Source organism: Oncorhynchus masou, chromosome 15 (assembly GCF_036934945.1).
Source record: "Oncorhynchus masou masou isolate Uvic2021 chromosome 15, UVic_Omas_1.1, whole genome shotgun sequence".
Classification (NCBI taxonomy): Eukaryota; Metazoa; Chordata; class Actinopteri; order Salmoniformes; family Salmonidae; genus Oncorhynchus; species Oncorhynchus masou.
This window is the reverse complement of record NC_088226.1, coordinates 44,709,708-44,721,043: the sequence shown is the minus strand read 5'-3', so window position 1 is coordinate 44,721,043 and position 11,336 is coordinate 44,709,708. Positions and strand designations below refer to the sequence as shown.

The following is an 11,336-nucleotide window of genomic DNA, read 5'->3' as shown; positions in this document are numbered from 1 at the left end:
GGAACGCCCTACAGTTTGAAGACACATTTTTGCCGTATTACATATTTTTGTGCATTTTACATTTACCCTTACAGTATTGAATAAATAATTTGTAAGATCAAGTGAATCATAAAGTCGCGTTAACCATCTCAGACAACTATGATAGTAAAATACTTATGATACCATCCAATAAGAACTGATTTACCGTCAGTGTATTTGTTTACCCTTCTTATACGTCTATGTCGTTATTGAACTGTAGACTGTTCTTAGATCGGTAAGGGGAAATTACAACTACCTATCCAATCAGGTCCGAGAGGAAGTAGAAATGGAGAAACGTGACGTTTGAATTGAGTAAAAAAAAATGGAATTTACGACTGCTGCTTCCGGGAACATGGCCGGCTAAACAACGACAAAAGACTCTCTCCTCAAAATCAAGAAGAAACTTTTCGAAATGCAAACTACTTGGCTTAACAAAAGTGTTTGGATTCAGTGCGTGCAATTAGGTCGTTTATTTGGTTTACTTCTGCATGCACGTTGTTTAAGGTGATGTTTGAGTCGGACTAACTTGGCTATCTTGCCAGCGAAGGTAGCCAACTTTTCACATTCAGCAGAATTAGCCTAACGTTAGCTAGCAAATGCGAAGTGGCTTACATGTCAACATAGCTAGGAACATAAGTATTGCTATTGGCTGCTACACTTGAAGCCCGCAACTGATTTATTAAGTTCCACGATCGACACGTTGCAGTCCTGGCTTGTGTAACGTAGATGCGTTTGTTATTTTTATCGGGGTGTCTCGCTGGTTGATTGCTATGTTTTCGCAGCTGCGTACAGCTGTCTAGCTTGATTGACATTCATTTCAATGGCTCACTGTAGTTCAGATCCAAGTGGGAAGGTACCCCGTCCAGATAGCTTAGTGTTGATGGCAGGATCTCCTGGAAGCGTTGATCAGGCTATGAAGCCGGTGTTGTTTGAAATATTTGGAGAGTTTTGGAACGTCCAGACCCGGCTAGGGCAAGGCGTCTCGGCCTCAGTATACCGTGTGAGCTCGGGGAGGGCGAGTACGGCCGCGGTTAAGGAGTTCCAGGCTGACACTCAGAGTGGAGATTACGGGTACCAAAAGGAGAGGTCCGTGCTGGAAGACGTACAAGGACACAAAAACATCGGTAAGAAATGTTTGATTTGCAATATGGTTGTACTGTGCACAATCTCTGGAATTAGTGCTTGTTTTCTAGTGTGCCTCCCATGACTAGGCTATGTGAGAATCAAATGATGAGTCTTATTGCCAAGGGTGTAGCCTCATTTAACCTTGGATACTTTGGGTCTGTGTTCTTGTCCAGCTGATTGCAAATCTGTCATTACAACTAGAGGTCGACCGATTATGATTTTTCAACTCAGATACCGATTATTGGAGGAGGCAAAAAAAGGCCATACCGAGTAATCAGCCGTTTATTTTTAAAATTTTATTTTAAAATGTATTTGTAATAATGACAATTATAACAATTACTGAAAGAACTTATTTTAACTTAATATAATACATCAATACAAATCAATTTAGCCTCAAATAAATTATGAAACATGTTCAATTTGGTTTAAATAATGCAAAAACAAAGTGTTGGAGAAGTAAACGTGCAATATGTGCCATGTAAAAAAGCTAACGTTTAAGTTCCTTGCTCAGAACATGAGAACATATGAAAGTTGGTGGTTCCTTTTAACATGAGACTTCAATATTCCAAGGTAAGAGGTTTTAGGTTGTAGTTAATATAGTATTTATAGGACTATTTCTCTCTATACCATTTGTATTTCTTTGACTATTGGATGTCATAAACAGCGCTATGCTTGCGAAGAACTGCTGGCAAAACACACGGAAATGCTGTTTGAATGAATGCTTACGGGCCTGCTGCTGCGTACCATTGCTCAGTCAGACTGCTCTATCAAATCATATACTTAATTATAATATAATAACACACAGAAATACGGGCCTTAGGTCATTAATATGGTCGAATCCGGAAACTATCATCTCGAAAACAAGACGTTTATTCTTTCAGCGAAATACGGAACCGTTCCGTATTTTATCTAAGGGGTGGCATCCAGAAGTCTAAATATTCTTGTTACATTGTACAACCTTCAATGTTATGTCATAATTACGTAAAAGTTTGGCAAATTAGTTCGCAATGAGCCAGGCGGCCCAAACTGTTGCATATACCCTGACTCTGCATGCAATGAATGCAAGAGAAATGACACAATTTTGCCTGGTTAATATTGCCTGCTATCCTGGATTTCCTTTAGCTAAATATGCAGGTTTAAAAATATATACTTCTGTGTATTGATTTTAAGAAAGGCAGTGGTGTTTATGGTTAGGTACAGTTGTGCAACGATTGTGCTTTTTTCGCAAATGCGCTTTTGTTAAATCATCCCCCAGCGTTGCATTGATTATATGCAATGCAGGACATGCTAGATAAACTAGTAATATCATCAACCGTGTGTTGTTAACTAGTGATTATGATTGATTGTTTTTCATAAGATAAGTTTAATGCTAGCTAGCAACTTACCTTGGATTCTACTGCATTTGCGTAACAGGCAGGCTCCTCGTGGAGTGCAATGAGAGGCAGGTGGTTAGAGCGTTGAACTAGTTAACCGTAAGGTTGCAAGATTGAATCGGCGAGCTGACAAGGTAAAAATCTATCGTTCTGCCCCTGAACAAGGCAGTTAACCCACCATTCCTAGGCCGTCATTGAAAATGAGAATGTGTTCTTAACTGATTTGCCAAGTTAAATAAAGGTGTAAAAAAAAAACAACAGCAAAATCGGCGTCCAAAAATACCGATTTCCGATTTGTTATGAAAACTTGAAATCGGCCCTAATTAATCGGCCATTCCGATTAATCGGTCAACATCTAATTAAAACCAAGTCTCACACATCAGTCTTGTCTCTGATCTGTCATAGTAAGTTGTGAGTGTTTACATGCACGCTAATCATTTGATATTAAACTTATTATGGCAGTAGGTCAAGTATATGGCAATAGTCATGTAAACACCTTACTCTGCTTATCTTAATCGGCTTAAGGTCAAAATCTTAGTAAGCATATGCTGATTAAAACACCTGAGCAATGTTCAAATACTCATACGAACTACTATTGTGACGTAAGTTGAGTATGTAGTATGCTTATTGGTCATAGTATCGATATATTTAGTATGCCACAAGTGCTCGGATGTCGTACTATATTCGTAAACATTTCGAAGTATACAAGCAGGGGACACTATTTCTTTGCTTTTAGAGCACACAATGCAATTCTTAAGAATATGGGCGTAGCGTCACAACATTTTCAGTTTTGATTCAATCTTAAAATGTATTCGTACATGTAAATAGCTTAATTGTCTTTTCAATAGTGCGCAACTGAGCACACAATTTGGGGCGTTACGGCATGTTGGCATTCTTCTATTGGCAGGAACACCCCCCCCCGCCTATCGGAGTCCTCCTTGCAGGAGCGTCACCGTTAGACGGTGTCCTTGGCTCCCGCATGGCGAACACCTGCCCTCACCGTCGTTAACAGAACTGCAGTAAAACAGTTCCCGAAAGCCAGGGGTGAAGGACACTGTCTCCTGGTCGCCCCTGCCTCTCGCTTGCGTGGGAGGCTGGGGCGACAGCATGCTAGCTACCGGCCTTTCTTCTGCAGGGTTTATCGGTGGCTGGCATCCAATATTATTGTGTATTAATGCCACCTACTGTACTGGAGCGCCCCTGCCTCCCACCTGTCCTAACTGAAAAATTGACCAATAGAAGTATAAAGAGGGGTTCCTGCAGATGCAGGAATGCCCTGAATTGCGGGCTGCAATTGCACCCTTCTCGCTTTCCAGTGTATGATCTACGCATGTGCCAGCACTTGTAGCGCAAGCCTCAGCTCTTTTGCATTTGTCAATACTGTAAGAGTTCGTAAAAACTATTTCTAAGATAGATACTTTCAGTTTTCACATCCAAACTTCAGAAAAAATAGGCTTTGCAAAAATAACATTTTTATGTATTCATTTTACCTTTATTTAACTAGGCAAGTCAGTTAAGAGCAAATTCTTATTTTCAATGACTGCCTAGGAACAGTGGGTTAACTGCTTTGTTCAGGGGCAGAACGACCTTGTCAGCTCGGGGATTCGATCTTGCAACCTTTCGGTTACTAGTCCAACGCTCTAATCACTAGGCTACCTGCCGCCCCGGAACATGGTCGCTGTGGTTGAACATTTTATTTTGATCAGTCATTTTCTGCATTTATTTAAATGCATTTACATCATCAAGTAGCACGATTTCAGATGTGTCCATGTAAACAGTATTATTAGGGAAATCGTAGCCCTTGATCATGACTCTGTTCCATTAAATAAGTCATTGGACGAAGGTGTCTTCTGTGCGGTGTCTTCTCAGAGCCCTGAGACTTGGTCTGAACATTAACATGCAGTGCTTGCGGTACGGTTTTGGAAGCATAAGGACCTCTTCTTTCATATCATTGAGAATTATTTTTCAAAAAACAAAAGGATACATTTATACACACCTTTTTTATAGGGTTAGTGTTCCCACTCGGCCATATCTCCATACTCTGTTTCACGGAAACATGGCTCTCTCGGGAAGTGCTATCGGAGTCTGTACAGCCACCGGGATTCTCAGTGCATCTCGCCAACAGGAATAAACATCTCTCCGGGAAGAAGGGTGGGGGTGTATGTTTCATGATTAATGACTCATGGTGTAATTGTAACAACATACAGGAACTCAAGTCCTTTTGTTCACCTGACCTAGAATTCCTCACAATCAAATGTTGACCATATTATCTCAAGAGAATTCTCTTCGCTTATTGTCACAGCCATGTACACTTGAAGTCGGGAGTTTACATACTCCTTAGCCAAATACATTTAAACTCAGTTTTTCACAATTCCTGACATTTAATACGAGTAAAAATATTATTATTATTATTATTATTATTATTATATATAAAAATTCCCTGTCTTAGGTCCGTTAGGATCACCACTTTATATCAAGAATGTGAAATGTTAGAATAATAGTTGAGAGAATGCTTTATCATTCCCAGTGGGTCAGAAGTTGACATACACTCAATTAGTATTTGGTAGCACTGCCTTTAATTTAAATTGTTTAACTTGGGTCAAATGTTTCGGGTAGCCTTCCACAAGCTTCCCACAATAAGTTGGGTGAATTTTGTCCCATTCCTCATGACAGAGCTGATGTAGCTGAGTCAGGCTTGTAGGGCTCCTTGCTCGCACACGCTTTTTCAGTTCTGCCCACACAATTTCTATAGGATTGAGGTCAGGGTTTTGTGATGGCCACTCCAAAAACTTGACTTTGTTGTCCCTAAGCCATTTTGCCACAACTTTGGAAGTATGCTTGAGGTAATTTGGAAGACCCATTTGCGACCAAGCTTTAACTTCCTGAATGATGTCTTGAGATGTTGCTCCAATATATCAACTTAATTTTCCTCCCTCACGATGCCATCTATTTTGTGAAGTGCACCAGTCCCTCCTGCAGAAAAGCACCCCCACACCATGATGCTGCCACCCCTGTGCTTCATGGTTGGGATGGTGTTCTTTGGCTTGCAAGCCTCCCCCTTTTTCCTCCAAACATAATGTTGGTCATTATGGCCAAACAGTTCTATTTTTGTTTCATCAGACCAAAGGACATTTCTTCAAAAAGTACGTTCTTTGTCTCCAAGTGCAGTTGCAAACCGTAGTCTGGCTTTTTTTATGGCTGTTTTGGAGCAGTGGCTTCTTCCTTGCTGAGCGACCTTTCAGGTTATGTCCGTATAGGACTCTTTTTTTTATTTTTTATATATATATATATATTTTTTTTTACTGTGGATATAGATACTTTTGTACCTGTTTCCTCCAGCATCTTCACAAGGTCCTTTGCTGTTGTTCTGAGATTGATTTGTACTTTTTGCACCAAAGTATGTTCATCTCTAGGAGACAGAATGCCTCTCCTTCCTGAGCGGTATAACCGCTGCGTGGCCCCATGGTGTTTATACTTGCGTACTATTGTTTGTACATATGAACGTGGTACCTTCAGGCATTTGGAAATTGCTATCAAGGATGAACCGGACTTGTGGAGTTCTGCAATTTATTTTCTGAGGTCTTGGCTGGTTTCTTTTGATTTTTCTCAGGATGTCAAGCAAAGAGGCAGGCACTGAGGCTGAAGGCAGGCAGGCACTGAGGCTGAAGGCAGGCAGGCACTGAGGCTGAAGGCAGGCAGGCACTGAGGCTGAAGGCAGGCAGGCACTGAGGCTGAAGACAGGCAGGCACTGAGGCTGAAGGCAGGCAGGCAGGCACTGAGGCTGAAGGCAGGCAGGCAGGCAGGCACTGAGGCTGAAGGCAGGCAGGCAGGCACTGAGGCTGAAGGCAGGCAGGCAGGTCACTGAGGCTGAAGGCAGGCAGGCAGTCACTGAGGCTGAAGGCAGGCAGGCAGGTCACTGAGGCTGAAGGCAGGCAGGCAGGCACTGAGGCAGGCAGGCACTGAGGCAGGCAGGCAGGCAGGCACTGAGGCAGGCAGGCAGGCACTGAGGCAGGCAGGCAGGCACTGAGGCTGAAGGCAGGCAGGCAGGCACTGAGGCTGAAGGCAGGCAGGCAGGCACTGAGGTTGAGGCAGGCAGGCAGGCAGGCAGGCAGGCACTGAGGTTGAAGGCAGGCAGGCAGGCAGGCAGGAGGTTGAAGGCAGGCAGGCAGGCAGGCAGGCAGGCAGGCACTGAGGTTGAAGGCAGGCAGGCAGGCAGGCACTGAGGTTGAAGGCAGGCAGGCAGGCAGGCAGGCAGGCAGGCAGGCACTGAGGCAGGCAGGCAGGCACTGAGGCAGGCAGGCAGGCAGGCAGGCACTGAGGCAGGCAGGCAGGCAGGCACTGAGGCAGGCAGGCAGGCAGGCACTGAGGTTGAAGGCAGGCAGGCACTGAGGGCAGGCAGGCAGGCACTGAGGTTGAAGGCAGGCAGGCAGGCAGGCAGGCAGGCAGGCAGGCACTGAGGTTGCAGGCAGGCAGGCAGGCACTGAGGTTGAAGGCAGGCAGGCAGGCAGGCAGGCACTGAGGTTGAAGGCAGGCAGGCAGGCAGGCAGGCACTGAGGTTGAGGCACTGAAGGCAGGCAGGCAGGCAGGCAGGCACTGAGGTTGAAGGCAGGCAGGCAGGCAGGCACTGAGGTTGAAGGCAGGCAGGCAGGCACTGAGGCTGAGGTTGAGGCAGGCAGGCAGGCAGGCACTGAGGCTGAAGGCAGGCAGGCAGGCAGGCACTGAGGCTGAAGGCAGGCAGGCAGGCACTGAGGCTGAAGGCAGGCAGGCAGGCACTGAGGTTGAAGGCTGAAGGCAGGCAGGCAGGCACTGAGGCTGAAGGCAGGCAGGCAGGCACTGAGGTTGAAGGCAGGCAGGCAGGCAGGCACTGAGGCTGAAGGCAGGCAGGCAGGCAGGCACTGAGGCTGAAGGCAGGCAGGCAGGCAGGCACTGAGGCTGAAGGCAGGCAGGCAGGCAGGCACTGAGGTTGAAGGCAGGCAGGCAGGCAGGCAGGCACTGAGGTTGAAGGCAGGCAGGCAGGCAGGCACTGAGGTTGAAGGCGGGCACGGAGGTTGAAGGCAGGCACTGAGGTTGAAGGCGGGCACTGAGGTTGAAGGCAGGCAGGCAGGCACTGAGGTTGAAGGCAGGCAGGCAGGCAGGCTGAGGTTGAAGGCAGGCAGGCAGGCACTGAGGTTGAAGGCAGGCAGGCAGGCACTGAGGTTGAAGGCAGGCAGGCAGGCACTGAGGTTGAAGGCAGGCAGGCAGGCAGGCACTGAGGTTGAAGGCAGGCAGGCACTTGAAATACATCCACAGGTACACCTCCAATTGACTCAAATGATGTACACACTGTGACTATTAAAACCTACCCTAACCAGAAACTGTGGATAGATGGCAGCATTTCCACAAAACAAAGTGCGTACCACTACATTTAACCTTGACAAGGCGACTGGGAATGTGGAGGAATACAAACAGAGTAGTCATTTCCTCTGCAAGGCAATCAAACAAGCAATGTCAATATAGAGACAAAGTGCAGTCGCGATTCAACAGCTCACACACGAGACGTATGTGGCAGGGTCTACAGACAATCACGGACTATACAAGGAAAACCAGCCATGCTGCTGACACGGACATCTTGATTCCAGACCAACTAAACACCTTCTTTGCCCGCTTTGAGGATAATACAGTGCCACAGACGCGGCCCGCTACCAAGGACTGTGGGCGCTCCTTCTCCATGGCCGACGTGAGTAAGAAATTTAAACGTGTTAACCCTCGCAAGGCTGCCGGCCCAGACTGCATCCCTAGCCAGATCCTCAGAGCATGCGCAGACCAGCTGGCTGGTGTGTTTACGGACATACTCAATCTCACCCGAGACCCACTTCAATTTGCTTACTGCCCCAATAGGTCCACAGACAATGCAATCGCCATCACACTGCACTCTGCCCTATCCCATCTGGACAAGAGGAATACCTATGTAAGAATGCTGTTCATTGACTATACCTCAGCATTGAACACTATAGCACCCTCCAAGCTCATCATTAAGCTTGAGGCCCTGGGTCTCAACCCCGCCCTGTGCAATTGGGTCCTGGACTTCGAGACGGGCCACCCCCCTAGGTGGTGAACGTAGGAAACAACACCTCCACTTCGCTGATCTCAATACTGGGGCCCCACAAGGGTGTGTGCTCAGCCCCCTCCTGTACTCCCTCCTCACCCATGATTACTGCTTGGCCATGCACGCCTCCAACTCAATCATCAAGTTTTCAGACGACACAACAGTAGTGGGTTTCATTACCAACAGTGACGAGACAGCCTACAGGCAGGAGGTGAGGGCTCTTGTTGTATGAGGTTATTTTCCTGACACGTCACTCAACGTCAATAAAACAAAGGAGATGATCGTGGACTTCACGGAAAACGCAGAGGGAGCACCCCCTATCCACATCGATGGGACCGCAGTGGCGAAGGTGGAAAAAAATTGTTCCTCTGCGTATGTACCACTGACAAACTGAAATGGTCCACCCACACAGACAGTGTGGTGAAGAAGGCGCAACAGATTCATGAGGCTGAAGAAATTTGGCTTATCACCAAAAGCACTCACAAACTTTTACAGGTGAACAATTGAGAGTATCCTGTCGGGCTGTATCACCGCCTGGTACGGCAACTGCACCGCCCACAACCGCAGGGCTCTCCAGAGGGTGGTGCGCTGCCCAACACATCACCAGGGACAAACTACCTGCCCGAACAGGACACCTACAGCACCCGATGTCACAGGAAGGCCAAAAAGATCATCAAGAACAACAACCACCCGAGCCACTGCCTGTTCACCCCGCTACCATCCAGATGGCGAGATCAGTACAGGTGCATCAAAGCTGAGAAACTGTTTTTCAGTCTCTGTCTATCTCAAGGCCATCAGACTGTTAAACAGTCATCACAGTGAGGCTGCTTCCTACATACAGACTTGTAATCACTTGCCACTTTAATAAATAGAACTCTAGTCACTTTAATAATGCCACTTATGTTTTCATATATTGCGTTACTCATCTCATAGTATAGAATACAGTATATACATATCTATTGCGTCTTAGCATATGCCGCTCTGACATTGCTCATCCATATATTTATATATTATTATTCCATTCCTCACTTAAATTTGTGTTAGGTATTTTGTTGTGGAATTGTTAGATATTACTTGTCAGATATTGCTGCACTGTCGGAACTAGAAGCACAAGCTTTTCGCTGCACTCGCAATAACATCTGCTAACCATGTGTATGTGACCAATACAATTTGATTTGATGTTACACTGCGTGTTTACGGAAGATCCACCGACAGTGGGACCACCTGCGCTAATTAGCTATTTAGCATTCTCCGAACCCCTGTGTGTAAGGGAAGAAAACCGCCAGAAACCTGTTGTCGTTAAGTACCTGTTAATTAAGCCGGTACAGTAAGTGTATATGATGTGATATGAAAGTGAAGGCTTTTATGTTTCTAGAACCGTATCACAATTGAGAGTCGATTCAAGTTTGGGATGGAGTTGTTGGGTGCCAGAGCCTGTCTACCTCTGAAAATTAATAAATAAATTCCTTAGAACCTAAAACTGTAATCGTAGGCTCTTTTAAGAGTAAATCTTGGGCTAAAGAAATCGTTCTTCTTGGAAAGCAGGTAAAGGTTTTAAACATTCTATTATATTAATCTGACGATTCACCTCAATCGTATTATTGTGTGCATGTAACCATACTACTTCCTGGCAATACTGGTTTTTAAAGTCTTGATTGGCATATCATAAAACCCATCTCAGTCACGTCAAACAAACTTATGATAACCCTGATTTGTACTCAAGCATCCTAATAACCAATGTTCCCTCTAAGCTGCGTGCGCTCACGCCTCTCCCCTGGACTGCTGTGCACGGTGCATAAGTAATATCAGCCCACCGAGAAGCACGAGATTGAACTTCATTCAACTTTCTATAATTTCCCCTGCTAGTTAACACTATCAACGTTTCCCTTTACTGTGGAATTGGGTTAGAAACAATGCAATATTAGCTACTTTCAATGAAACATACTAAAACAAACTATGAAGGATTATTTTGTTGTGTAGGACTCATCCATACACTACGAAACCGGTGCAGTATAACCAATCAGAACTGCAGTAGGCCTATTTGCAAATATACCATTTTTATCTATGGGTCTGTGCCATTTACTTTGAACTGGACTGTGTTTGCAGCTGTGTCGTGAGTCGATGATCTTGTTTTGAGATCAAAGCGAGAGCTGCATGTAGCCATGCGTTTACATTTTGTTCATATCCTTTGATAGTTAGTCAGTTATTAGCTCAGTTATAGATACATTTTAGTCAGCAATAAGGGAGGGATTGCTTCCTACAAGAGCACAAAATTTGTGCATTTCTAGACATATTTGAAAAGCAGTCAGGTAAAAAGCTTTTTGTTTGACTTAAAGGGACAGTGTATTTTGACACATTCTTGAATAAGCTAAGTAGCTTATAGGAAGAGGGTAGCATAATTTGTCTGATTTTCTGTAATAATGGTATGGGAATAATAATGCAGTTTATTTTGTAAAATAGTTTCTTGCATAAAACAACATTTTTAGTCGCCTTGTCTGAAGGACCAGTGGAAAAACAGGTTAATGATAGAGCTATTGCCACGTTAAAATGTTATGGGATGCATTTTCTCCATTGTTTTTAATGGTAGACTACTCTGGTAGGCTGACATTCACAGTAAGCTTGTGCTGGGAGTTGCTCAGAATTTTCATAACATTCAAGTTTGCGCCCCGCAGACCTGAAATTTGACCTGAACATTTTTGGAGGGAACATTGCTAATAACCCAACCTTGTCCGTCT

At 45.1% G+C, this 11,336-nt stretch overlaps 1 protein-coding gene across 2 annotated transcripts in view; it reads left to right on the top strand.

The window, feature by feature from the left end:
* Nucleotides 1–359: 359 nt before the first annotated feature.
* Nucleotides 360–11,336, top strand: part of LOC135556287 (serine/threonine-protein kinase Kist-like) — a 29,606-nt gene continuing 18,629 nt past the window's right edge. For both annotated transcript variants that reach the window (XM_064989361.1, XM_064989362.1), the window contains exon 1: nt 360–1,142. In XM_064989361.1, coding sequence (XP_064845433.1) covers nt 839–1,142 — 304 coding nt within the window. In that variant the 5' untranslated portion in view covers nt 360–838. The remainder of the gene's footprint in view (nt 1,143–11,336) is intronic.